General features: G+C 48.6%; 12 protein-coding genes and 2 non-coding genes across 14 annotated transcripts; 8 read left to right on the forward strand and 6 right to left on the reverse strand.

Moving 5' to 3' along the window:
- Nucleotides 1-673: 673 nt before the first annotated feature.
- On the forward strand, nucleotides 674-4244 carry VTP21DRAFT_6961 (uncharacterized protein; the record flags this gene model as incomplete). Its single annotated transcript, XM_069397649.1, has 4 exons — nucleotides 674-743; nucleotides 839-1125; nucleotides 1244-1841; nucleotides 1909-4244. The coding sequence occupies 4 exons, from the start codon at nucleotides 674-676 to the stop codon at nucleotides 4242-4244; spliced, it is 3291 nt and encodes a 1096-aa protein (XP_069255188.1).
- A 527-nt stretch (nucleotides 4245-4771) lies between these two features.
- VTP21DRAFT_6962 (uncharacterized protein) lies at nucleotides 4772-7015 on the forward strand (the record flags this gene model as incomplete). The annotated part of the gene is made up of 6 exons (XM_069397650.1): nucleotides 4772-5099; nucleotides 5242-5788; nucleotides 5885-5936; nucleotides 6004-6055; nucleotides 6125-6162; nucleotides 6227-7015. 6 exons carry the CDS (start codon nucleotides 4772-4774, stop codon nucleotides 7013-7015), a joined length of 1806 nt encoding a protein of 601 aa, XP_069255189.1.
- Nucleotides 7016-7984: 969 nt separating this feature from the next.
- Nucleotides 7985-10267, reverse strand: VTP21DRAFT_6963 (uncharacterized protein; the record flags this gene model as incomplete). The annotated part of the gene is made up of 2 exons (XM_069397651.1): nucleotides 7985-9807; nucleotides 10048-10267. 2 exons carry the CDS (start codon nucleotides 10265-10267, stop codon nucleotides 7985-7987), a joined length of 2043 nt encoding a protein of 680 aa, XP_069255190.1.
- Nucleotides 10268-11107: 840 nt separating this feature from the next.
- VTP21DRAFT_6964 (uncharacterized protein) lies at nucleotides 11108-12035 on the forward strand (the record flags this gene model as incomplete). Its single annotated transcript, XM_069397652.1, has 5 exons — nucleotides 11108-11127; nucleotides 11187-11353; nucleotides 11422-11515; nucleotides 11597-11724; nucleotides 11788-12035. 5 exons carry the CDS (start codon nucleotides 11108-11110, stop codon nucleotides 12033-12035), a joined length of 657 nt encoding a protein of 218 aa, XP_069255191.1.
- Nucleotides 12036-12369: 334 nt separating this feature from the next.
- Nucleotides 12370-13382, forward strand: VTP21DRAFT_6965 (uncharacterized protein; the record flags this gene model as incomplete). Its single annotated transcript, XM_069397653.1, has 5 exons — nucleotides 12370-12756; nucleotides 12824-12906; nucleotides 12966-13072; nucleotides 13145-13220; nucleotides 13286-13382. 5 exons carry the CDS (start codon nucleotides 12370-12372, stop codon nucleotides 13380-13382), a joined length of 750 nt encoding a protein of 249 aa, XP_069255192.1.
- A 109-nt stretch (nucleotides 13383-13491) lies between these two features.
- VTP21DRAFT_6966 (uncharacterized protein) lies at nucleotides 13492-15506 on the reverse strand (the record flags this gene model as incomplete). The annotated part of the gene is made up of 8 exons (XM_069397654.1): nucleotides 13492-13568; nucleotides 13811-13940; nucleotides 14015-14252; nucleotides 14319-14465; nucleotides 14608-14954; nucleotides 15020-15097; nucleotides 15164-15200; nucleotides 15301-15506. 8 exons carry the CDS (start codon nucleotides 15504-15506, stop codon nucleotides 13492-13494), a joined length of 1260 nt encoding a protein of 419 aa, XP_069255193.1.
- Nucleotides 15507-15941: 435 nt separating this feature from the next.
- On the forward strand, nucleotides 15942-17598 carry VTP21DRAFT_6967 (uncharacterized protein; the record flags this gene model as incomplete). Its single annotated transcript, XM_069397655.1, has 5 exons — nucleotides 15942-16421; nucleotides 16493-16839; nucleotides 16902-16986; nucleotides 17058-17201; nucleotides 17269-17598. The coding sequence occupies 5 exons, from the start codon at nucleotides 15942-15944 to the stop codon at nucleotides 17596-17598; spliced, it is 1386 nt and encodes a 461-aa protein (XP_069255194.1).
- Nucleotides 17599-17959: 361 nt separating this feature from the next.
- Nucleotides 17960-18031, reverse strand: VTP21DRAFT_t30. The gene has a single exon. It is a non-coding gene; the product is annotated as a tRNA-Trp (tRNA).
- Nucleotides 18032-18119: 88 nt separating this feature from the next.
- VTP21DRAFT_t19 lies at nucleotides 18120-18193 on the forward strand. Its single transcript has one exon. It is a non-coding gene; the product is annotated as a tRNA-OTHER (tRNA).
- A 1750-nt stretch (nucleotides 18194-19943) lies between these two features.
- Nucleotides 19944-20485, forward strand: VTP21DRAFT_6968 (uncharacterized protein; the record flags this gene model as incomplete). Its single annotated transcript, XM_069397656.1, has 4 exons — nucleotides 19944-20022; nucleotides 20088-20185; nucleotides 20254-20305; nucleotides 20403-20485. The coding sequence occupies 4 exons, from the start codon at nucleotides 19944-19946 to the stop codon at nucleotides 20483-20485; spliced, it is 312 nt and encodes a 103-aa protein (XP_069255195.1).
- Nucleotides 20486-20736: 251 nt separating this feature from the next.
- VTP21DRAFT_6969 (uncharacterized protein) lies at nucleotides 20737-21660 on the reverse strand (the record flags this gene model as incomplete). Its single annotated transcript, XM_069397657.1, has 3 exons — nucleotides 20737-21245; nucleotides 21313-21516; nucleotides 21582-21660. The coding sequence occupies 3 exons, from the start codon at nucleotides 21658-21660 to the stop codon at nucleotides 20737-20739; spliced, it is 792 nt and encodes a 263-aa protein (XP_069255196.1).
- Nucleotides 21661-21919: 259 nt separating this feature from the next.
- VTP21DRAFT_6970 (uncharacterized protein) lies at nucleotides 21920-22355 on the reverse strand (the record flags this gene model as incomplete). The annotated part of the gene is made up of 2 exons (XM_069397659.1): nucleotides 21920-22028; nucleotides 22108-22355. 2 exons carry the CDS (start codon nucleotides 22353-22355, stop codon nucleotides 21920-21922), a joined length of 357 nt encoding a protein of 118 aa, XP_069255197.1.
- Nucleotides 22356-22635: 280 nt separating this feature from the next.
- On the reverse strand, nucleotides 22636-22951 carry VTP21DRAFT_6971 (uncharacterized protein; the record flags this gene model as incomplete). The annotated part of the gene is made up of 2 exons (XM_069397660.1): nucleotides 22636-22768; nucleotides 22860-22951. 2 exons carry the CDS (start codon nucleotides 22949-22951, stop codon nucleotides 22636-22638), a joined length of 225 nt encoding a protein of 74 aa, XP_069255198.1.
- Nucleotides 22952-25124: 2173 nt separating this feature from the next.
- On the forward strand, nucleotides 25125-25667 carry VTP21DRAFT_6972 (uncharacterized protein; the record flags this gene model as incomplete). The annotated part of the gene is made up of 1 exon (XM_069397661.1): nucleotides 25125-25667. The coding sequence occupies one exon, from the start codon at nucleotides 25125-25127 to the stop codon at nucleotides 25665-25667; it is 543 nt and encodes a 180-aa protein (XP_069255199.1).
- Nucleotides 25668-26071: the final 404 nt, after the last annotated feature.

Below are 26071 nucleotides of genomic sequence, written 5' to 3' on the forward strand. Positions count from 1 at the left end.
ACTAACCCCCTCTTTCTCTTAAGTATATGGAGAATAAACAAAGCTTGTTGTGTACAGAGGGCCGTGGATCCGTGGCGCCGGGTGCTGTTTCCGGAAATGGGCGAAGAGCGTCGCTGCAGGCCCTGGAGAGGCTAAACCACACACGCGGTTTCTTATTTTAATTTTCACGGTTTCCAAAAATTTCATTCGATTGTTGGACGGGGTCCTGATTGGAGGGCACGCGTCCAATTCAAGGTTGGCAGGGAATTTTTTGAGGAACGCGTTCACGACTTGACTTTCTCCCATTGTGATTGTTTTCTAATTTCCTTTGTTGTTTACCCTTGGGGCCCCCACGCTGTACTATCTTTATTCCTATATTACACTTCTCCAGGCTACCTCCCGTGTATGAAGAAGGTGTGAGCCCTATTTTGATTGATGAGAACGAGCGATTTGCAGGGCCAAATTTAGAGCGCAGTTGATTTCTATATATCGATCCTGTTATCCTTCCCATTGTTCCCTCTCCATTTTGTTTCCCAAAGGCCTCTCTGTACTGAACGCACACAGCGGCAGAGGAGCTAACTAGTCAAGGGGCTCTTTGCCATAATAGCCGTTTTATCCCGTACCCACTCTCTATATAGTATATCTTGATTGTATTTATCGCCTTGATTGATCTTATATCCTTCGGAACATCACGATGCTCGGCTTAGAGGAAAACGCGGCTGATCAAATTCAACAGCCACAGGAGTCGGCCATATTAGTAGCAGGTTGTTTTGCAGCGCTTACCGCCTTAACTACTCATGCCATGTCTTGTTAACCTCTTCTCCTCCCTCTCTCCCTCCTCCCCCTGTCTTTTGTGTAGTCCGTGTGCGACCTCTCAATGAAAAAGAACTAATCCAACTCCATAATGCCCGCATGACTCCTGGTCAATCGCAAAATGCTCAATTCCGTAAAATAATTCATGTTCTCGACAAAAATGTACTCGTCTTCGACCCCCCTTACGATGCAGACGAGGACAACCCAAATTGGAACCAGTACCAAAAAGCACTCTCAAAAAAAGAGGAGCGATATGGAATAGGATCCAGGCGGTGTAAGGATGTGAGATTTGCATTTGATAGAGTCTTTGGTGAAGAAACCCAGCAGGAAGAGGTGAGTCAACCAGCATTCCTAGCCATCTTTGGGGCTGTGATTATCCCGTTGGTACTCCACGGGCGGGTGGATCCAAATTCTCATGCTCTCTCTGGCTTATTTTATTACTGCAAACTAGGTGTTTGAGAATACTACAAAGGGCCTGATCGATGGCGTGTTGAATGGCTTCAATTCAACGGTGTTCGCGTATGGGGCAACGGGATGCGGCAAGACCCACACCATCAGCGGGACTCCAGAAAAGCCAGGGATTATCTTTCTAACCATGCGTGAACTCTTTCAACGAATCGAGGAGTGTGCCGACGAGAAAATCGTGCAGATATCCCTCTCCTATCTCGAGATATACAATGAGCAGATCCGGGATTTGCTTATCAACAACCAGAAGCCGTTGGCGATTCGCGAAGACGAGAAAAAGCGGGTGATTGTGGCTGGGCTGAGCGAGCATCACCCCAAGGACGTCACCGAGGTCATGAACATGATCCTGAAGGGGAATGCCAATCGGACCATGTCGCCCACCGAGGCCAACGCCACCTCCTCCCGCTCCCACGCCGTCCTGCAGATCCACGTGAAACAGCGACCCCGGACGGCCGGAGTAAGCGAAGATTTCACCCTGGCCACGCTGAGCCTAATCGATTTGGCGGGAAGCGAGCGTGCGTCGGTGACCAAGAACAGGGGAGAGCGGTTGCTGGAAGGGGCCAACATCAACCGGTCTCTGCTCGGTAAGTTCACTGCTCTGCACAGCAGACCTTTTTCTCGTCACTCACCGGGGTGTGATGCACTCTCTAGCTCTCGGCAACTGCATCAACGCCCTCTGCGACGACACTAAGAAGCACCACATCCCCTACCGCGACAGCAAGCTCACTCGCCTCTTGAAGTTCTCCCTCGGAGGCAACTGCAAGACGGTGATGATCGTGTGTGTATCGCCCTCGTCGGCCCACTACGACGAGACCCATAACACCCTCAAGTATGCCAATCGTGCCAAGAATATCAAGACCAAGGTGCATCGCAACCTCATCAACGTCGATCGCCACGTGAGCCAGTATGTGAAGGCCATCTACGAGCTGCGGCAAGAGGTGGCCGATCTCAAGCGAAAGATCAAAGCTCTGGAGGAGAATGGGGCGGCCGAGGCCGCGAAGCGGCGGAGTGCCAGCGACCGGGCCGCGGAAGAGGTGGTGAAGAAGGTGCGGGTGTCTTACGAGAGCGCCCTGGCGAAGGAAATGGAGGCGGCTGCCGCGCAGGCGACGGTCGAGAATTTGCTGCTGCAGCTTGAAGCGCTCGAGCAGTGGATCGCGTCCTACGATGCCCACTCTGCAGAGGACGCGGCGACCAAGCGTGGCTATCGCGATACCGTGACGGCCTTAGTCATGGAGCTAGAGAGGCATCGCCAGGGAGCGGAGGCCGCCGCCATCTCGAGCCAGAAGAGCGCCGACGTCCACTATACTGCAGCCATCAAAGTCGAGCAGGCGGTCAACGACCCGATATCTTTAGAGAGGCTTAACCTGGAGAAACAAAACCTGGAGCTGCAGGTGGAAAATGCACGGCTTCAAAGTCAGCTCACGGTATTCCAGCAGACGGCCGCCACGATGGGCGAAGCGGTGAAGAGCTTGATGGCTGCGAATGGCGCATGTCTTGCGGGGATGAAGCAAGCCATTGATGCCCAGGGTGATGACGGCGTTCGCGGATATTTGGACGGGGTATACAGGGCGTGCATTACGGCGATAACCGAGGCGACAGGGCGCCAAATGGGACTACAGGGCCTACTGCAGTACGAAGGCATGGGCGTGGTGGATTTTGCTGGGGGGCAAGTTTGGCAAGCGCCACAACAGAAACAGCCTCTCACCTCACGGTCACACCAGCAATCACAGCAGCGGCAGCGGCGCCACAGTGCTTTGCCCTCTACGCTTGGGAACATTCGCCGCACTCCTTCTGGCCCGGACGTCCATGGACGATTCCAACCCCGGCCCACGCGAGTCCATTCCCCCGCCAAGCGAAGACCCATCTTCAATCACGTAGCAAGTCGGCCGCAACTGAGCGCGCTCTCCTCTTCCTCCTCCTCGGCTACCTCCACTGGCCATGGTACCGGAGCTGGAGCTGGGGCTGTCGGCGTTTCTGCCGCCACTCCCATATCTGGTGCAGGCACTAATGGGCTTTCTGGCGGAGCCCAGCGCAGATTGGCCAGTACGGGACGCAGTTCAGCTGGCTCTACCGCGTCGTCTGTCACGGAAGCACGGCCTAATGGCGAGCAGAAGTTGAGCCCCAGTAAACGGCGTAGTGAGCGCCTGGCGACCAAGCGGACCGGCACTAAAAGGCAAAAAACAAGCGTGCTCGAGGATGTGCCTGAAGTGGTCGAGGACGAGTACGAGGGCGAGGAAGCGGCCGATGAGTGGAGCGTGGGAGATGAAACGGACAGCCTCATAGCGTCAGCGGCATCCGTCAACGGCAACGGCAAACCCCACTTACGGGCGGGGATTCTGACACGATCCCAGCAAGCACCGCCGAATGACCAGCTGCCACCACAGCCTCCGGCCGCGAAGAAAACGGTCACTTTTGTTGACGAGATCCAGGAATCGATGGCGGTGGCATCGGCCGCCATCACGGGCACATCGCCGGAGGTTATCGAGGAAAACCAGATTCTCGTGACGCCGAAGAGAGCCCGCCGCGATTCAGGGGGTGGGCCGATCCGGAGTGGCCGCAAGCGCCGATCACTTATCCCCATCGCGCCGCCGAGTGTTGGCCGCAATGGTGTGAGCCGCGGAAAAGAGAATGTGCAGGAGCAGGCGTTGGAGGGGGAGAGAAGCACAAAGCACAGCTCAAGAAGCTCATTGGACCCCGGGAAACCTCACCGTAGCTCGATGATGGCCATCCTGGGAACGGCAAGGCCGCGAAGGAGGCAAACCATCTCGGGGAACGACAATGGCGAGCAGCCGCAGTCCCAGCAGCAGACATCTAGCCAGGGGAGCAAGTCGACGAGCACGTGGAATCCCGGGAGGCCGCTGCGGATCACCTCCGCCGCTTCCCTGGTCAGCGATCTGGGGATCAAAGGATTGCCAAGCGTGGACAGCAATGGCGGGGCAGCCATCCGAGGAAAACAAACGGACGGAAAGAAGCCACATTGGCGCTAAGGCAGCTGGTACGTGGAGTGGATGTACTCTGACATCCTCTATCTCCTCCCCCTCTTACACTCTTGGCGTCGATATCTTAGCGCGCCGCGTTATATCCTAGAGGATTTCCTTTTAAATTCTGTTTGCATAATTATACATATTTCCTTGTGTAAAAGTTCTCATATTTCTTTTTTATTTTTTTTTTCTTTATTCTTTCGAGTGTCTTTATATTTTTTTTACTCTCATATATTATCTTTTTTTTTTCCCTCTTCCTTTAAATAATACCAGCTTTCTTCCATTAGCTTTTACGACATTATTGGAATACAGAGTAGGGAAATGATTACATTTGTATATCGTATGAGAATAGAGGGAAAAGTAAGTCGAATCATGTGGGTCCAATTGCCTATCGAAATAGAGTGCGCCATTAGAATATTCGAAAACCCTATTCTTCCTTCTCCTAACGATTCCTCATCAAAGAGCACCGAGACTGACACATCCGCTAGTTTAATAGCGATTGTATCTCCCTTGCGCCATCCATCGGCTTGCACATGCTTTTCTGGGAACGGCAACCTCATCGCTTGTACGTGGCTACGCCCTCCAAAATCGACCAAAGCCCTTTCTTCCCTGGCCTCGGTCAATCCCGAGCATCGAGCTTTTACACACTCCGAAAATGGAATACAGTTTATTTCGAGGTATGCGTTGAAATCCGGTCGGTTGACTCCACTCCATTCATTCTTACTCTCTACATTGTTGCCATGTCCATTCGATGGTGTGTCTTTTTGCTGTTACTATTAGGGCTGGTAGGAGAAAGCGTCGAGCAATTCTTTACTCAGCGACTCGCCGTAGGTTGTGGGTTAAATGGAGATGACATATATTGTAAGTCCTTTCTCTGCACTTCTCCTCCCCTTGCTTTTCTTCCGCTGCTTAGTCCTGGCACACGGGCCATTCCATTTTTCAGCTCGAGACACTCACTATGATTTCCCCCCCCCCTCTCACCCCTCTCTCTATCACGCTTTAGGCTATGGAGGTGCGTCTCCAGAGAATATAGAGCAAATGGATGTGGTCAAACTCACCCTTGAGCAGCCGGAACCGTTCAACGTATCCCGCGCTCCCTGGCGCATCCTCCCAACCCCAACGCTGCCGTCGGCTAGTTGGAATTATGCCAAGGTGGTCAATGGCCATTTATTGATCATGGAAGGGTCGATTCAAAGTGGTGACCGAGTCATCGATTATGACATCAAGAACGATGCTTGGACCTTCCCCAAGCAGCTCGGGACTCTCCCACTTCGAACCACCATGGGAGCTGTCGACACCGACGGGAAGGTGGTCTATCTGTCAGGGGGGATAGTCGATGAAGTGACAAATAAGACCTACCCCAAGGATAAGTTCGAGGGAGTGGCCACCATGAGCGTGTACAACCCGGCCACAGCCACATGGACGCAATTGCGCAGCGCTTGGAGCCCAACCTACCAGCACAGCATGAACATCCTGCAGGACGGGAGACTCTTGGTCATTGGAGGTCTGCTCTATACACCTTCGACCAAAGAACAGTATGCCGCTAAGAGGTGAGTCGAGAGAGCCCCGGATCTTCCCCCTCTTTGTATGGTGCGGTACTAATCACTTTATCGCCCCTCTACCCCCTGCTCTCTATCCACTCAAAGCCTTGACACCGTCGACGTTTATGATCCAAAAACTCAGTCGTGGCAGAGTTTGGTAACTAGATCCTCCAGCTAGTCAAATTCTATAAAGTCTGACTTGTTCATTACATCCATCCTCCTAGCCGACTCAAGGGTTTAAGAATCAGACGCGCATTGGCCATTCTGCGGTGACGAGTAAGTACCCCTCAAGGTTGGATTGACTCTCCCCCATCGTAGAGCTGACTCTATACTCCCGTCAAACAGTGGGAAATAAAATCCTGGTGTATGGAGGTTCGACTTATGTATGTATGCCTGTTGGCCATTGGAAGCAGTTTATTGCCTCTCTAACCCCCCACTTATCGCCAGGATGGCATCCTCGCTTCCCCCGACATGTTGCTCCTCGACCTGTCCACGTCCCCGTACACCTGGACTATTCCCTCGGTAGCCAATTCTCCCAAACCTCGCCAGCTTCATAACGCCTTTTATTATCGGGACAGGTACATGGTCGTCGCCTTTGGTATGACGGACAGTACACAAGGTCAAATCAGACCGGCCATACCGGACCTACTCGTCCTGGATTCCAAGGAATGGTCGTGGCTAGATACATTTAGCCCTGCAACGGGAGGACAGCCAGCCCCACCCAATCCAAAGACCACTGCTACCCCTGCGACCGAGAAGAGTGATGGTCCCCGCCCGAGTTCGGATGAAAATAGGCTCGCGATTGGCTTAGGAGCTGGCCTGGGAGGGGGTGGCCTCTTGCTTGGCGGGTGCGGCCTTCTCGTTTTTGTATTGAGCCGGCGGCGCAGAAGAAAGCGCGGCGGAAGACGCAACTCCACCTTTAGAACTATCGAGCCTGGTGAGGATCGGCCTGATCTTACTCAAGCCAATCCATTTTACTTGCAGACATACAACTCATCCCAGCCTCACTTCGCGCCTTTCAACGCTTCCGTCCAGACTTTAAACGAGAAGCTGAATGAGGCAGACGTCGACAGAAAAATTTCAGGGACGTTGCCCACCCTATTGAAGAACAAATTAGATATTCCTGAGGCGAACCCGGCTCCTGGATGGAAACCCGACGAGGTGATAGAGGCCCCGCTCGTGTCTCCTTCGTCTAATTCGCTGCAGTATAAGAAGCCGGACGAGCGGCATCAATAGGTTTGGTATTTCCTCATTTCTTTTTATTTAAATTGCTTTCTCCGCCTAATGGGACTTATTCTCATCCTCATCCTCATACTTTATGTCTCTCCTTAAGACTGGGATATTCTGGCCCCATCTCTATCCCCCTACTTGTATTTATTACTATTATCTCCATTGAACTAATAAATCTTTTCGGATGGGCATGGCCTTTCTAATTGAATTCTTTCTCTCTTGATATCGATAGGGAGGATTGTCTGTATTCGATACTTGGGCCACAACATAACGTCAGGAGTTGAAAAGTTCGAACAGTGTGTGAGCGAGTGAATGTGCCAATAGCGCCAATCTATAGGATGTAGGGATAAGACTAGAAGATATTTGATAAATTTTTTTTTGGTCGAGCGAGTTGATATGCTAAGCAGAGTTTCGGCATCCAACTCAAATGAGCACTATCCTTATTTTTACATCGTCAGAGGAAAGGCTCAAACCCTTTGGACCTATAGATATGTATGGGCGAAAATTGGCAAGGCAAGATGGTTTAATAATAATTAACATAGGCACTAATAGACGCGAACAGTGAAAAGGGAGAATCCAGGATGCTGCACAGGCAAAAGTAAAAAGAAAAACATAGAAAGATATATAATCAGGGCAGCATTGAAGAATTGAGATATATAGTCCATCAATACGTCAATCGATCGTCGAAAACAATAAATATTACTCGCGTTCCAAACAATAGGCAAAAAAAAAGTAAGGTCCAGCATTGAATCGAGAGAAGGTATGCTCAAACTGTCGAGAGAGTGATAGAACGAAATGAGAAGGCGGCACGTTTTTAACAGAAAGTAGGTAAAGGGAACACAAAAAAACAAAAAAATATGAGAAACGTATAGGGTATATAAAGAAATTGCATTTATATATAGAGAGAGAAAAGAAGAGAGATATATAATAATTTACAGGGGGGAGGGAACAAGCGAAAGTCAAGCCAAAGTTGATTTAGCACAATAAGGTATCGAAACTCATTTTTTGGGAGAGAGGGTTTTGTTCAGATGGTTCGGAAGTAGCGGGTGGGGAGGCTGCAGGGATACGCGCGGAATTTAATGAGCTCGCACCGGAATCCGAGGAGAGGACGGCGGCTCTGGATTCAGAGGTAGTAGAATAGGTATTGATCGAGAGCGGGGGGGAAAGGAGGTTCGAAACCGCCAAGGAGGAGGCAACGGGGGCCAGTTTCTGCGGCTTAGCATCTGAGTGGTGGAGGAGAGAGGGGTGGGGGGGAAGTTGCTGTTGCTGCTGCTGCTGTTGTTGTTGTTGTTGCTGTTGCTGTAGTGGTAGTAGGAGTGGTTGCTGTTGCTGTTGTTGTTGAGGTAATTGAGTTTGACGGGGAAGCGGAAGCGATTTGCTTGACCTGTACCGCCCATCGTCTAGTATAGGAGGAGGCGGTATAAGGGGCGGCTCATTTGCGGTTCTCCAGTGTGATAACCGCAGCCCTAATCCGTCCGCGCCCACATCTGTGGTGGAGGTGAAGTGGGCCCGTGGATTCTGGTTCGGGTGAGGTTGCTCTGCGCCCCACGGGACGTGCACCTGTGCCAGATGGGTTGACGCGGGTGGGGTCCTCGGCAGCCCGGAAGAGGAGGAGGAAGAAGTGCAAAACGGAGATAGGACGGTGGGGCTACTGCAGAGCACCTCAGGAGTCTTCCCCCCTGGTCGGAGGGGGCTGCTTCGAGGGGGGAAGAGGGGCGGAAGAAATTTGCTGTTTTCGAAGGAGAGTGGCTCATGACTTCGCTTCAGCAAGGATTTATCCGGCATGGGGATTCCAAATGGGAGCGTGGGCGCATCGTCAGAGGGCGAGATCCTGTGCTCATGGGAGGAGCGAATGCCGTGTTTTGGATTGTGGAATCCGGCTGGGTGGTGCGAGAATGGTGGCTTTTGAGGGGAAATATTTAAGGCTAGATGTGGCTGCTGTTCGTTGATGACGGTGGAGGGGGAGGCCGGCTGATTTGTCACGCTGTTGGCACGCTCAAAGACGGCAATCGCGTACATTCTATCAACCGATTCTGGATTCCTCAAATCCGCCCCCAATCCACCCCCGCCAATGGACATCTTCACCTCGAAAGGCTCATACACCTTATCCCTCCTCCTAATGTGAAGCACGTCTGCAAATTGGGGCGAGGAGTGGGCTGGCACGGACAGGATCGCGGGGTCATGGAGCTGGAAGGTCGAGGAAGACGAGAGCATGGGGCGAGGAGAGGCCGCCGAGGACGATGCGGACGATGCACCGGCCACGAACGATGATTCATGGTGACGCGTCATTGCGATGGCGTCCAATAGCGATCTCTGGAGCCTGGAGAGACGCTCTCGATCGTCTGGCATGATGAAGTCGTAGAAACTTCTATGCGCTAGCTCGAGAGGATAATAGCCCCATAGCTGGAATATTTCGTCGGACACTCGCGCGCAACACATATCCATGGCTAGATACATCGTGATGCATGCGTTTTCCTCCCTTGCTCTCCTGGCATGGCGATCACCCTGCGAAGTTGGAGATGGGCTAGCGCTGGTAGCTAGAGACGTGAATCCCGAGAAGGGCAGCGCGGAGCCCTCTTTTGATAGAGGAAAGGAGTAGGATCTTTGCTGCGGGTGTAGTTTGTGTTGTTGGATAGGGTGTGGGTGAACCGGGGGATCCGTATTGAAGGGAGTGGGGGAGGTGGAGGAGAGCTGAACTCGCCTCTCTTTGCCCTTGGGCCGCCCTCGCTTCTTATGCTTGACATCAATGCAAGTGTCAATACGCCCCAGCGCGATGCAGCGTTTGCACGGGCGAAACACTATGAGGCGAAGATAGAGTTTGAGAAGCAATCCATAACAAATCGAAATGAATGGAAAACGAAACGGCTCGTTCATCGACGCAAGAATACATGTTGAATAGGGAAGGGAGAAGGGGGAGGGGAGAAAAGCGATGCAGTATAGCCCCCATTGCCCATGACATGCCAGCTAGTAGATCACCCCCAACAACTGGTGGCAAAATGTGGAGGCATGATTGCAATAAAACAAATAATAATACTTACAATCGCAAGCAAGATGCGCCCGCTTACAATTAATGCACGCGCTAGGAACATGGGATTTTAATGGCCGTTTAGATAGTGGGTGCGAATGGGTAGAGGATCGATCTTCATTGTTGTCATCGTCCGGAAGCGGGGAGCTGGATGGCAAATTAATGGAGCGCTGGGAGATCTCTTGAACGATGTTGGAGCTGCTGTTAATTTCAGAGGAATGGAAGGATGACATTGGAGAAAGAGGGGGGGGGAAAGGAAGATGGGTGGGCGGCTAACAAGCCCGGAACAAGAGAATAGATTTCCTCTCGAGGAGATTTAAAAAAAAAAAATAGAGAAAAATTATTGCGAGAGTGGGAGGTGTACAAAAAGCTTTCTTTTTATTTAACGCAGCAAAACGGTTAATACGCCGTGTGCAGGCAGTGGTCGGCCGATAGATCATTGTACCTCTTCAGCTCGCCCGGGAATAGGCCGCCGGGAATATGGTAACTGCACAAGAATAAATAAAAAAATCGGCAAATCCTAACGCACATCGCCCCATTTGGAGCGGATAATCAGTCTGAATCATCCTCCGGGATTGGACGCGTAGGGAGGGCAGCGTATGAGAATCGAACCAAGGCATGAGGAGGGGTGATTCAGTTCGAACAAGGTTCCCCTGGGTGGATCGCACCATGAAGGAGCCTCTTCGCAGGAAAGCTCGCCCTCCACTCTAACACTCCACGCCGAAGCCAGAACCGCAGCGGCCCTCTCTGATACCGCCTCACAAGGCCCCTATCACAGGGTTGGCAGAGCGGAAGCTTTCCCTTGTATAGCACTCTCAGCTCTGCTTTTCCATTCTGTTAATTTATTAAATAAGAGGATGATTGGAAGCTTAAATCTCTCTCCGGCCAATCATGACTCACACCTTATGGGAAGAAGGTAAGGTTTTTGGAATGCTAGATCTGATAGCAATCTGAAGGTCAATAAGCCACAGCTGTTCTGAAATCCAAAAATTCAATAGGGCCAGTGCATTCTCGTTCCCTCCCCTCCCTTGTTGGCCACAGTTTAGCGTAATCCGGGAATAAGTGCTCGTCAAATGAACTTCTTCAACATCGGGTAAGCACTCGTCATCTTCACCGGTACGCACTAGCTAATCGTCCTTTGACTAACTGTAGTAGCAAGCTATCCACCAAGGGTAAGGTGAAGAAGTCATCCGCCCCTCTGCCAAAGCCGCTGTTTCTGATGCCACCCTACGTCAATGCATCGCTTGTCAAGGGAAACTTCCGGAACATCGTGGAGCTGCCCAAATATGTGGACGAAAATGAATGGCTGGCCATCAACGGTATTTAGATTTTGTCAGCAACATGGCCCATTGTTCTGCATGATGAACCCCTTTTATTTGATATCTAGTTTCCGATCTTGTCAATTACATCAATCTGTTCTACGCTTCTATATCTGATTTCTGTACACCACGGGACTGTCCAAGCATGTCTGCTGGCCCGGGGTGAGTCGAGTGTTTCCTAGATTAATGATCTACCATGTCTTAGAAACTAACCTCTCTTCACTCTCCATCTGCGTGGATTAGTGTTGAATATACTTGGACAGATAACCAGCGCAAAGCCAAAACTCTCCCAGCCCCGCAATATGTTGACTATGTCATGACCTCGATTCAAAATATGCTCGAGGATGAAGATACCTTTCCCACAAAAACTGGTTAGTGTTTTTCGATTCAAGAAGCTGCTGATAAAATTTTCTAACCCCACGAGCCTTCCCTAGGAGGTGAGTTTCCCAAAGATTTCCCATCCATATGCCGTCAGATCTTTCGCCAATGTTTCCGCGTCTTCGCTCATATCTTCCATCATCACTATGACCGCCTACTGTGCCTTCGTGAGGAGGCACATTTCAACTCACTTTTTGCTCATTTCATCTCGTTTGCACGAGAATTTAACCTGCTTGATCGGAAAGAGATGGCACCGCTTCAGGAGCTTATTGATCATCTGCAACGGAATGGAGTTATAGTTTGATTTTCTTTTTTTTTTTTGTGTGTGCGTATTTCTCTCTCCCTTTCTTCGGAATGGCTAGGAAATCCTTTCCTACTTTCTGTTCTTTTGACACCTTACTACCAGCATTTTCTTTGTTATTTCTTGGGTGAACTTTTTTTTTTCTTTTCTACTGCCTTTTTGTAAATAATTTATTACGGCCTTCTCATCAATCCAAAATACTCCACTGCTTTTTAACGAAACAGAAATGGAAAACATGGCAATTTGTATACGTGACGCGTTTTCATTTTGCCCGTCAACGCGTCTCTATTTCTTGGAATTGGGTTGTCAGACTTACAACCCTAGAGTCTTTATTAACATGGATTCGTTAACATCATCTACCCTCCTGCCTTCCTCTACCCCTAACCCATCCTCTCCTCCTCAGCCCACAGTTGCGTCCGCAATTCCTGACCTCGATATCGATGAGCTATTGGACGCTCATATGCCGCTGGACGATGACGACCACACTAATCCCGACGTAGGGCTCTTGGCCCAATCCTGGATAAATGAGAGAAGCGCACCTGAGATCCTTCCCTACCGTGGTGTACTGGTTGAGAATCTTTTAGAGCTGATCGACAAGCAATCTGAATTGGTGTCGGAGATGTTCGAAGATCCAACGAGGAGATTCGAGTGCGTCATATACCAAACCGAGATGGAAAGAATACGTTGGCTAATTCGATCTTACTTACGAACGCGACTGCACAAGGTATGATTGAGCATGTCGCTCTCGCTTATGTGCTATATCCATGTTTAAATGGAGGGTATGTTGATAGATAGAGAGATATGCGACCCATATTTTGAATGATCCAGAAAGTTTCTCGAGGCTCTCGGACGAAGAGCGTGAATACGTGGAACAGTAGGCTCTCTTCTCATCGCTACTTGTTTATTCTCCGCCGTCCCTAACCATTTCACTAGATACCATTCAATAGTATCAGAGCACTATCACAAAGCGTTTCTTTCTCTGCTTCCCGAGGAACAGCGGAAGCAAGATGAAGTGGACAATTTTACAGACTTGAGCATGGGTATATTGACTAAATAGCTACGTTTTCTCTGGTGCCTAACTGGAATTCCTCAATTTTCAATGACATGCATAGTTGCAACGCCGTCACTGGATGATGCCGTTTTCTGCCGGGTGATGGAGGATTTGGGGGAGGTTGAACTAGAAGGATCGTAAGTGATGGTGCATTTGAATCCTGAAAAGCTATGCTTACATGGATGTATTCGGACTTTTGCAGAAATGAGTTTGTTGACATGACAACGGGGGACATCTATCTTCTCCGATATAGAGACGTTAGAAAGCTGCTGGAGCAAGAGCGTGTAAAACTAATATGAACAAAACCTAGTAAATAAAATACATTGACATAGAATGTGTGGTTAGGCGACCCAGCCGATATAACGCAAACGCTATGTGTGTATCGTAAAGTGTACAAGCACAACCTGTTCAAAGCATCCCTTCTGCGGCTTTTCGGTGTGAAATGAGATTGGGGTGAGCCATTGTGATATCAAGCGCAGATGCACCTGTAGCAATAGGGAATAACGAGCATCCTTAAGTCTCTCTAATGGACAAAACGAACTCAATCAAATGAAATGCTTCTAGCTTCATTGCATCTAGAACAATCCATATATTTATAGGCTTTATTTTTTCTAATCATCATAGGCCCTCTATGCTCTCTATTTTTTTTTCGTCGTAACATTAAATTTAAAGTGTACAATGTCGCCATCATTCATAGTATAATCTTTTCCTTCTCGCCTTAATTTACCTGCCGCTTTACAACTAGCTTCGCTACCATGCTTCTTCAATTCGTCAAACGGCATCACTTCCGCGCAGATAAAGCCTCGCTGAAAGTCAGTGTGAATCACGCCGGCAGCAGCGGGGGCTTTCGTGTGTTTCTGTTATTGATAAAAAAAGTGATACAACGTGAGGATGATGTTGAATAGAACAAGTGAGGAGCAAGGGAACCTACTCGAATCGTCCATCCTCGAACTTCATCGGCTCCAACTGTAAAGTAGTGTATCAATTGCAATGCTTTGTATCCAGCGACGATGATGTCCGGAAGAGCGGATTTCCCTCCCAGTCTCACTAACTCGGCTGCGCGCTCTGAGGGAGACATATCCAAAAGTCGCGCTTCAAAGCTGGCTGAAAATGGTATCAAGATATCGCCTGTGTTGTTTTTTTCAATCCAACGCTTAATTTCCGACACCCTGATATAGATGGATAGTACAATTAAGTCAGGATGGGGAGAGTGTGTCCCTCTTTCAGTGCTTTACCATTTGTTTTTACTCGGCTGGAGATATTCCTGCTCACTCAAGTTGCAGAGATAGATAACAGGCTTCGCAGTAAGAAGCAGAAGATTGTTGATAACCTCGACCTGGAAAAGGTAGTAGACATTGGTTATTGTGTGGATTAGAATGAAACTGCAGAGAATAGAACCCAAGGACATTATACCTCGCTGTTAGTCCATTCCCCTTTCCGAACGTCTTGTCCCTCCTGAATATATTTAAACACTTTGCTAACAGTTTCCTATCATTTCGGGGGAGCAAAAGGTTATTCGTCAACTAAAAACCTAAACCACCATAGAAGGCGATCATGCTCACAAATTCCTCCTTGGCTTTTTCCGATGCACCCGCGCCCGTTCTGGAAGCTACCCTCTTTAATTCCTCGTACTTCTTCTCTAGGAACTCTTCGTCCTTCAACCTCAACTCCTCGTGAATGATCTCCAAGTCACGGATCGGGTCGATATTTCCCTCCACATGTACAATATCCGTGTCAGTGAATCCGCGGCAGACATGGTAGATGGCATCTACTGCACGAATATTGGCCAGAAAGGCATTGCCCAACCCCGCTCCAGAGGCGGCGCCCTTAACAAGCCCAGCTATGTCAATCACAGTGAGGAAGGTGGGGATCTAGATTCAATATGGTTAGGGTCTGTAGTCACTTTCATGGTTGGAAAAGGTCTCGAAGTATATACTCTAGATTTTGGTTTATACTGCTCGCAAAGCCAGTCAAATCTCTCATCTGGAACTTCAACGCGTGCCTCTTCTGGGTCCTAACCAAAGTATGTATTGTATGCACGTCATTTCGAGATAATCACAGCCCCATTAATAACACTCACAATGGTGCAAAAGGGATAATTCTCGGCAGGTACGGAACTACTTGTCAGTGCATTAAAAAATGTACTCTTCCTACAATGACAAAATAATGAATGGCACCCTTATCTCTACTATCACTCATTTTAACCGAATAGACTACCCAACATTAGGCATGCCGACCACGCCGATCTTCAAATTATTGGAGGGACGTCCCAAAAGGACGGGTTCTTCTTGGGCTCGATTTTTTACTGAAGATTTCTTTTGCTTTAGTGCAGGCGTGGTATAGGAGAAGGGGCGACGGAAAGAGAGCTGCGGAAGGAATGAGAAGGATGCTCGAAATCGATGGGAGAGGATTAATAGTGTCATGAGTGATTGCTGATTTTAAATTAGGATAAAGGAAAACGGCTCCGAGTTTCTTTATTATGAGCAGTCACGGTGGAAGTTCATATTCTGGAGATATAGCATAGTTACTTTCGATTCGCAGACATCGACGCGTTTGCGAACGGAGAGTGGAAAGGGTCCGGATGAGGGAAAATAAAAACATGTCATTGCGTTTGTGCGAGCATATCCTATTGCACACTTAGGAGGTGAGTAAAGTCAATGTATTTGCTGGTTTTTCGACTTGAGTCATTTCATATAATTGCAATCTTTATCTAAAATTCATTCTCCGCCTAGCTTTATTACCCCGAGATTAAAAGGGCCAGGATTCCTCGTTTTTTCTTTTCCCCCCTAATTGCCTAGATTTTATTTCTTTTTCCATTGAGCGAGTTCTCCACAAGCATTTCTTAATCTCTATTCAGCATGGCATCTGCAAAACTCTGGGGCGGTCGTTTCACCGGAAAAACGGATCCGCTCATGGACGCCTTCAATGCCTCCATTCACTTCGACCGTCGCCTCTTTCTAGCGGACATTCGAGGCTCGCAAGCGTATGCCAAAGCATTAGCGAAAAACTCCATTATCTCATCGTCGGAGTGCCAGTCACTTTGCGATGGGCTCGAGCGCGTGCTATCTGAGTGGGAACAGAACACGTTCGAATTAAAGCCAGGAGATGAGGACATTCACACCGCAAACGAAAGGCGATTAGGGGAGCTAATTGGTAGTGTGGCCGGAAAGCTGCACACGGGGCGTAGCAGGAATGATCAGGTGGCCACAGACATGCGCTATTGGCTTCGGGAAGAGGCAAGGAAACTGGAGACCTATCTGCGAGGACTGATTGCAGCAGCAGTAGAAAGAGCAGAGAGTGAAATAGACGTATTAATGCCTGGATATACACATTTGCAGGTAATGCAGCCCTATGGACTGACGGCAGGGCTATGCTCGCCATACTAATGCGATTTCAATCTCAATTCCAGAGGGCACAACCCATTCGATGGAGTCACTTCCTTCTTTGCCATGTTCAGGCGTGGCGTGCCGATGCCGACCGTCTCTCCCAACTCATCGATCGGTTTAATGTTCTCCCGCTTGGCTCCGGCGCTCTTGCCGGAAATCCATTCAAGATCGATCGCACATTCCTCGCTAAAGAACTTGGCTTTCGAGGCGTGATGGAGAATAGCCTCCACGGGGTGAGCGACAGGGATTTCGTTGCAGAATTTCTCTTCTGGGCGACCATGACCATGGTCCACATTAGTCGGTTTGCGGAGGATCTGATCGTATATAGCACTAGTGAATTTGGATTTTTGCAACTTGCGGATGCATATAGGTTGGTTCAAGGAAGACAGACTGCATCAAAAGCCTTTCTAATCCAACGTCTCCCATTTATAGCACAGGAAGCAGCCTAATGCCTCAAAAGAAGAACCCCGATAGTTTAGAGTTGCTCCGCGGAAAATCCGGCCGGACACTTGGACAAGTATGCTAACCTCTCCTCCATCTTCCCCCCCCCCCCCCTGTATATTTAAATGCCTCTTTTTACATTACTAGCTCACTGGGTTTTTGGCCACCTATAAAGCCCTACCTAGCACTTATAATAAGGATTTGCAGGAGGACAAGGAGCCAATGATTGATGCAGTAGACACATTGAGCGGGTGCCTACAGATCACCACTGGAGTGCTCACCACCCTCACGGTGAATATTATATAACACACCCTATACTGCCTGAGAACCATTTCTTACCCACCTTTTTCATATATAGATATACCCAGAGAGGATGAGGTCAGGGCTCAGCACTGATATGCTTGCCACCGATGTAGCCGAGTACCTTGTACGCAAGGGAGTGCCCTTCCGCGAGACGCACCATATTGCTGGGGCTGCCGTGCGCATGGCGGAGGAGCGTCGGATATCGATCGACAAGCTCTCGCTCCAAGACTTTAAGGGGTTGCACCCAGCGTTCGAGGAAGATGTCAGCACGATCTTCGATTTCGAACGGAGCGTGGAGCAGCGGTGTTCGGTTGGCGGGACCAGCAGGGCTGCGGTCGTGCAGCAGATTGACGGATTAAAATCGTGGCTTGAGGGAAAGCACTAGAGCCACGGTAGACCTTTCAGAGCATTTTTTTTTCAATCCTGTATGTTCCTTAATGGATAGACCTAGACACACAGAGATGGCGTGTGTGTATCTATACAGCGGAGGTTGCCACTCCGCATAACACCTTGATTTGACTAGATAGCAAACTTGTTTCTTAATTTGTTTTCATAATTCTTGCATTTAGTAATGATTAAAATTCGAGATAAAGGCAAAACTCAAAAGAGAACTATCCTAAAAAAAATAATGATGAAATTAAAACACTTTATGAAATGTGAAGATCCCTTTGGGGCCAGTATGAGCGCCTAATATTAAAATCGACAGGGCAATTCAGAAAAATAGCGATGAAAAGTGAAAAAAAGTATGGGACGTGAGAGACTCGAACTCCCAACCTTCCGCTCTGGAGGCGGACGCGCTACCATTGCGCCAACGCCCCATTGATTTCCATTTTTTGTTGTGGCTTAAATCATATACATCTAGAAATTTTGGCTCTAATTTTTCCTGTCTGGAAAACATTAATTTTGGGGGAGGGTTAGTGTAGTGGACTATCTCTGGGATGCCGATGAGAACGGCGTGGGTTCGAATCCCACTTTCCCCACCAGCACTTACTCTTAGTTTGTGACTGCTGTCCACTTGATCAGAAGCTGAGTCTTGATTATTGAAAAGATCGCCCTTACGATAAGTACAACGATTACATTGGTTTCACATACATGCTATTCACGTCAACTACGATACACGCATATCGATTGAATGTCTATCGATCAAGGACCTATATCTCGTTATGTTAAGTCCGTTGACATTAACTTCATGTAATATATGGAAATTAAATAAAAGTTTCCATTAATTGATCAAAAAAAAAAAAATCGAACCCCCACCCCACTTCTCATGTTATTCTTTGATATCCACAGTTAGTTGAGTTTCACCATTCCCTTATCTATTTGAGCTGAAAGTCGATATGACCAACATATCATTTCGATCTACGATATCACCCAAAGCTTTAACTTTGGCTTCCCTTTCACTTTATTGCTTATAATAATGTAACAATTGTATTTTAGAGTCTTCCTATACAATAAAGACTCGGCATTGATCAAAAAAAATGGAAAACATTAATTTTCCGGGCTTTTCTCAGGTCTCAACCGCTATCAATAGTATAGCAATAAGCAAGCAATATCAAACGGCTACAAAAATAGGTAGAAATCCTTAGGAGAAATCCAACTACAAAAATTGGAGACCAGGGGCAGTACCTGGGTGATTTTGACGTAGAAGTCTACCCTTTCATTCCCTTCAACTAGATACATCCCAAGGTAGGAATAAAAACCTGGAAAACATTAACCAAATCAGGATGAAATTCACACTCTCTACCATTTCTTACATGTATTTCTTGTTTCTGAGGACTATCAAGTCACTATATTAAGAACGAAAAAGGATACTTTTTAATAAAGATCCTCCTAACAAAAAAAAACATTAACCATGGGCTACCAACGGGAAATAGTGTCAACTGTCCGTGATGCAGCAATCTGGATTTTCAATCGATCCAGATTAACGATAATAATATACAACACCCAACCAAACGAAATAGCACTCGCTGAACAACTAGGACTCGAGATGCAAAAAATTGTTAGGTCCAAAAGTGGTCCGCGTTCATAAGGGATAAAAAAGAAGATATCAATGTGCTTTGGTGTAAAGGAAATTGAATACAAGTCCAAGGAGACGAAATATCCTTCATTCAAAACTCTTAACTCCCAACATCGTCTATCTTTTAATACTATCCTTTCACCTTTTTAATTTGATTTTAAAAATGAAGGTCAAACCTTACACCTTGTAGCTATTCTTCACTCTGTCTTGCTGTCTAGGTTCAGTTCCAATGGATACGTTTTTCCTTTTTCAAATTTAAGGATTTGAAGCAAACCAGGGGGAAGAGGGGACGAGATCAGCGCTAGGGCGATCCCCACCCAGGGGCTCCTACTCCGACCTTTCCCCTCAAAATTAACAAGCCATCAAGCCCCAGCTTTCTAAAGCGAGAGTACAAGGAGCTTTGCGTGGAAAATCGCTATTCCGAGAGTATCTAAGGCCCCTCACTAGCAATATCCCTGCCCTCGGACTGTTTTCATTCCAAGCTCATACCAATGCTGGTTTCCTAGCAATTGGTAGGACTGGCCGATTTTTCAATAAGGGTGAATATACCCTATTTTTTCACTAATTTGATGTAGGTTCATGACTGCGCTGCATTATATAGGGATGACACGAACTGGTGGAAATAAGAATCAACTTGGTAGTCGAAAATTGAACCGCCACCGCCCCGTCTCCCAAAATTCTCCGTTCACTTGTCATTTATAAGCTAATTCAACATGAGCTCCCGCACCGGGTTCATTCAGATCCGTGATCACGAATTCGAGGATGCCCAATTTGTACCTCCAGAATATCCAGGTCCATAGCAAGTCTGCTCCCGAATCTGCTCCATTCTAACCTCATCTTCTGACAATGATGCATAGTCCCCTGGAGAGCGATCTTCCTCTCCGTGCTGCTCTTTGTCCTCGGCTCTATTGGGATTGTAATATCCGCACTCTTAATGACGGGAATTATCGCGACGGTAAAGAGAAGCACTGATTAATGTAGTGGAGCGCGGCAATGTGTATTGACTCCGTAATTTCATTTTAGAGCGTCAGTGGAGTACCATTTCTAATTCTTGGCTTACTCTGCTTCATTCCTGGTAAGTCTTGATCAGCCCCTCTTTTCAGCCCTGTCTTCTCCTACCACGGCGGGGATGCTAAACCCGAATGGCATTCCATTCTCTTTTTTTATTATAGGCTCCTACTACACCTACATCGCTTATTATGCCTACTATGGATACGAGGGATTTGATTTCTCTCAGCTACCAGAGCTGGATTGAATTCCTCCCCTCACCCCATCTGTAGCTTTTTTATTTCTCCTTTTCTCTCTACTTCTTGTATTTTATTAAATTTATTCTTCACCACCGATCATTGTCCATTCATTTTCAAGCTTTGGCCCATATTTAATGACGGACTTGGGTTTACTATTCAATGGATATCTTTAAATATTATAGAGGAATGAAGAATATGAAACTGATACAGAAAGCTAAACGGATTATCATCCACGTTTTATTTGCGCTCATGAATACCCTTAGAAAGCCAGTCCGGCAACCAAGGGCACTAGCGCCATTGCAACGGCGGGGGCAAAGCTGTTTGCACCCGAGGACGAAGACGAGGAGGATCCGCCGCCGGAGGAACCAGAGTTGGGCTTGGCTAATCCCGAGGGTCTGCTGCCACCCTCATCGACTGAGGGCTTGGCATTGGCCTGGGAGGCTGATGCAGCGGCAGTATTAACGGAAGCGGCTGAGGAAGAGGAGATGGCAGCAGAAGCACCAGACGAGCCAGCGGTGGAGGGAGCGGTCGCAGTGGCTGCAGATGAAGCGCCAGAGGCGACACCGGAGGAGGCCGCCGCCGAGGAGGCCGAGCTAGCTTGGGGTTCCTGGCGCTTTCTCATGTTCGGGGCGGCAGGAGCCGTTGGTTGAGCGTTGTTCACAGAGGGAGGAGCCTGGGAAGGCACGGGTGGATCCGGAGGGCAAGTAGGATAGCATGCGGCCGTGGTGATAGTGAAGAGTCCCGAATACGAGACATTGGGATTATCACCTATGGTTCAACATCGCATTAGATGAGGTGGATACTATTATTCTAGTCGGGAGCTCTCAATACAAACCCAAGGTGAGGGAGTACAGATTGGATTCCTTCATGCTGTACGGGATGAACCAAGAGAAGTTCCCTGTGGCACCGTCGGCCACCCCGAGAACGGCGACCTGCTGCATAGCAACAGGATCGCCATGCATGAGCTTGACTGTCAAGGGGCCAGCCGTACCATTAAGCCAAGTGAGAGATTGGTTTGTTCCGGCCTTCCATACGGTTCCTAGGAATGCGGGTGCATCCATAAGCCATGGCGCGTGCAAAGGATCTGAATCCCAAAGTACTTACCAATAATTGGGTTGGTGATATAGGGGAGGGCGCTGGCGACGCCGGCGAGGGCAACAAGGAAAGACGCGCACTTCAGCATATTAAATAAATACAATTAACAATAAATAAATAAATGAATGCGAAGGGGGGGGAGGGGAGAATGGAGGACCGTTGCTGGGCGGGGTGTGCGTTTATAAAAACGCTGGTGCAATCAACGCGACACGGCCACCATTGGCCCGCAAAGTAATTCGGGCTCCGGTGAGTAAAAACTTAGTCTCGCGTGTGTGACATTTCGGTTAAGAATAGAGAGAGCAGAGGCCTCGGAACGCACCAGGAGGAAGGCGAAACCTTCCGAAAGATCAGGGAGGCCCAAAGATCAGCCCTGGTCCACGGGGTATTTGAGATATGGTGGCCTTAGAGGGCGAGCCGCATCGCTTTGGAGCGGCGTCTTTGGCGGGAGGCCGTGTTCTTTAATCAGCGCGAATTTTGAGTTAGAGATCTGAAAATAAATAGAAGCTGGTGAGCCCTTTCGGCCATAGACGCTTGCCCCGCTTTGGTTTTAAACTCGGCCGCAAGCCATCCAGGAATGAATTTTCCACCAGGAAAAATAAAAATGCTTGTCGCTGTGAATGACACCCCTCCAAGGCTCGAACACCCTTGGCCCGCTGGGGAAATGGGCGGGTAAAGGCGGGAGGAAGGGAAGCGGCTCCTGGTGCGCGGGTGTGAGGAGAGGAGGAGAGTCCGGCTAGAGGTGGGGAGGCGACGCCAAGCTCCGTTGGAAATCTTCCCACTCATATATGACTAATTGGATAGGCAGAGCTAAAAAGTCTTATCCATTGTCTTGTAGAGTAAGACGCAAAAGCATTGCAAAGGAGAAGAAGAGAAACGGGGTGATAAGAAACAGAAAATAGGCAGAGTGCAGGGGAAGTGACGGTTATATACTCTTTTAATAAGAACATACATGGATCCATAAACTTGGGGAAATAAGCAATGCATTAAAAACACATAATTTAGCGGAGGAAAAAAAAAAAGAATGTTGTTGATTTGGCGCTCATCTTGCGAACCCTCGCACACACTATCGTCGACGCTCGAAATAGCTAGACTGTCCCAGGGCAGCCACCGACACGTCGAATACCCATTCCCCAAAACTCAAGTATCGTTCGATTATCCGACGTACATCACGACTCTCTATTTTGTTGGTTGCCAAGCTGTAATGAATCATGGAATTAGAATGAGTTACCAGCCGATGCCGGATTGGATTGATCTCCCGGGATGTGAAATAGGGTTAAAACAAACTACCTAAGGCCGGTCGATCGCTTAATGCCTGCCAAGCAAGCAGCAATAAGGACTGCGTCGGCAGCAAGGTGGAACAGTTTTCCAAGACCGAACATATCAGAGACCTGATGCTTCAGCAGCTATATGACGCACAAGAAAGAAGATTCTACACTGGCGCGGAAAAAAGGAGCAGAACAAATGAGCTGTGATTGCCAACAAGGAGAAAGGAGAGTTTTGTTGAGCTATTAAAGGCTACTAGAGGAGATTGCAAAGAAATAAGCCACACAACCCACACCTCTTCAGTGGCAGATAGCACAGTGAAGTGTTGTTATATTTGCTGACGTAGCAATTGGATGGGTCGGATCAGTTCTAAATCACTATTTTATTGTAATTTTGGTATTTGAAACTTTTCAAGTCAGTTTCATAAAGTGTGGTAAGAACACATTTCCATTCAAAGCTTCTTTATCATACATATTTAAAAAATCGAATTACTCATACGCGAATCTAAATAAATGTGGCTGGTTCCACGTGACTAAAATTCAAGCACATTGGAGAGATTTCCGACAGTATTTTTTGTCGGATATGTATTTTATCTGTATTTTTGGTATTTTATCGGTATTTTTGTAATTTATCGGTATATTGACAGCTAGTGCCAGTATAAAGTGGACAGATGCCGACAAATTTTTTCGAAAGTAGCTATTTAGCTGCGTGTCCGCTTCCCCCCCTATAAAACTCTGTCGATTTGCTCAGCTGAAAGTTACACTTGATTTTAACTCAACGAGACTCGTTCCCCATAGCCAGATGTCTGGTCGCATTACAACGTGTACAAACAAAGACCCAAATGCCGACATGTTGCGTCGGTAGCTACCTGACATCTGGAGCTAAAACTCTATTGCGATTCTCTGCGCACACACTGCCGTTGCGCTCTCTACGAGAATGGTGCCATGGCCGCTACTGCATTTCCGAGGCCGTGTACCTGGCGATTTCCCAAACGGCCGAGCTAATACCTCTTTCCTTATCAATACCACGCTGATTTTTACGAGTGCTGGCTTACAGTGCGTTGCGCATGGGAATCAATGGATTCTCTCCCAATATTCCATACCCACCTCTTCTTTCATGAATGATAAACCAAAGTGTTGTACATTTCTAACGCAGCATAAATCAAAAGGGTCACCCCCCTCGCTAATGAGGAGGAAACGAGCCGGCCACGCCCGGCCGATGAAGGATATTGGGTGGTTTGAGCGAGGAAAAGGGATTTGGTAAGCAAATTGTGCAGAGGAATGACAAGCTTCCTAATCCGTCCACCCAGGAATCCCCCAACTAGGAGTGCAACAAGATCCTCTAAAATAGGAAAGTGAATCTTCCATATTATCCTATCTTGGGAAGTCTCGACGAAATCTTCGAAAAAGGGCCTGAGGTATCTAGATCAACCGCGCTTGATGGATCTTTCTCCCTGTCGGAGGCTTTGTCAGCTCTACTGCGATATCTCGACCGTTTTTTTTTTTTTTGAAATAGCGGGGCATTCTCCCACTAATGTGTGAGTCTTGGATGAAGTAAAATGAAGACAAGTGGGGAGTGCAGAAGCCCTGGTTGCGGATCTGTGTTCGACCCAGCAGCCAATTCCATTACTCATCGAGATGAGAGCTTGAGTCATCACAAAGGTGTCGGTTAATATGGGACAGTCCTATCCAGTGGGCTGCTTATGGCAGCAAGGATGTACTGAGCTAGAGCCAGCTCAGGCGGAGGCAGGCAGCAAATGCTGGGCCGAGAGCGGCCCAGCGCTGAGCCGAATTCTGCAAATGGCGGGCCGAGGACGGGCCAGCTCGTAGCAGGAGAGCGCGAGCTTAGTTTTTCCTAATCGCGCAGCGTGAAACCGACTGAGAGAAAGAGGAGGAAGCTAAGGCCATATTAGGCAAAATTCTGCTTTTGGGCAATCGTCCTCTCAGAACCCGCTGCGATCTCCGGCACAAATTGACATTGCTGGCCAAACTGGGGAAAAAAGAGCCAGAACCTCACCACCCAGCAAATTGCCCCGTTTAGGCAAAAGACGGCCTCCCAGGCGGGAGGCCCCCAACCTTATTGAGTTCGCCCGTTATAGCAATATGTGGGTTTGGGCCTGCCGTCCACCGCCATTGCCCGTTTTGCTGCCTTTCCTTCTTGGTGTATTTTATCCCTCTTCAGTCGGATATAGGTTTGCTTGAAACCTGCTCGACTTGCCTATAAATATTCTTCTCGCGCTCTCGCCCCCCGCTCGCCGTTCCGTCCTCCCCAGCTGCCATCCCCACCATCATGGAGATCATCAAGCCGCAATCTCCCCAGCGCATTAGCCTCCCCCCCATCAGCACCCTCTTCGGCTACTCCCGCCCGCCCGCTTCAGCGCTGCTCACCATCGATTCATTCCAGCATCGGCATGCCACCGCCCCTCATTCCTCAGCATCGCATACCCCGCCCCCCCTTCATCTGGAGCCACTCTCCCGCGGCCCATCCACGCCCGCCGCTGCCGCCGCCGCCGCCGCCACCGCCTCCCCCCACTCGACCCAAAAGCTGACCATGGGCAACCGAATTAGCCGGAAGACGCCGGGAAACGGCTACTTTGTCTGGCGTTGCGCGCCCGTCAAGACCTGCTCTGTGCAAGCGTCCGATTTCGACAAGAGAAAAGAGGCGGGTCGCGGCAGAACGAATTCCACTGCTGCGCAAAAGCAGCGGCCCTCCAAGGGCCTGCAGGTCCCCCATACCTCTCGATTCAGAGTCATCAAGGATACCAAGCGCTCCACCTATAAGGCCGCGAAACTGGAAAACGTTCGGGCGTGGATTCTTGAAGAGCGAACATAGGCGGTGGCAACCGAGCAGCAGCAATCCAATCCTAGTACTTAATGCCTTGTATTTTATGGACTTTATGTATGGTTTTTCTGAATTGTCTGAATTTGTTGAACTTTCCCTGTATTTATTTTGCAAATCCTAGTAAAGGCTAGTGGTTTTCCATGGTTGACACCAGGAGACTAGCATTGCATGGCTGGTGAGGAGGGGGATGTGCAAGGTGCTGCTTGGCTTAGGAACAAAAAAAGCTCAAGGCCCGTGTGTCGATCTAATCTGCACATTCATGGCAAATGCATTTGCGTTGCTCAAAAATGCTCACTCCATCATGGTCCTCTCCATTCTAAAGTCATTCAGCACGGATTCCCAAGTCGAACCACCCTCCAACGTAAATATTCAAGGATTAGGTCAGGCCTATTGGA

This window comes from Calcarisporiella thermophila (genome assembly GCF_041956535.1).
Source record: "Calcarisporiella thermophila strain CBS 279.70 unplaced genomic scaffold VTP21scaffold_3, whole genome shotgun sequence".
Taxonomy (NCBI): domain Eukaryota; kingdom Fungi; phylum Calcarisporiellomycota; class Calcarisporiellomycetes; order Calcarisporiellales; family Calcarisporiellaceae; genus Calcarisporiella; species Calcarisporiella thermophila.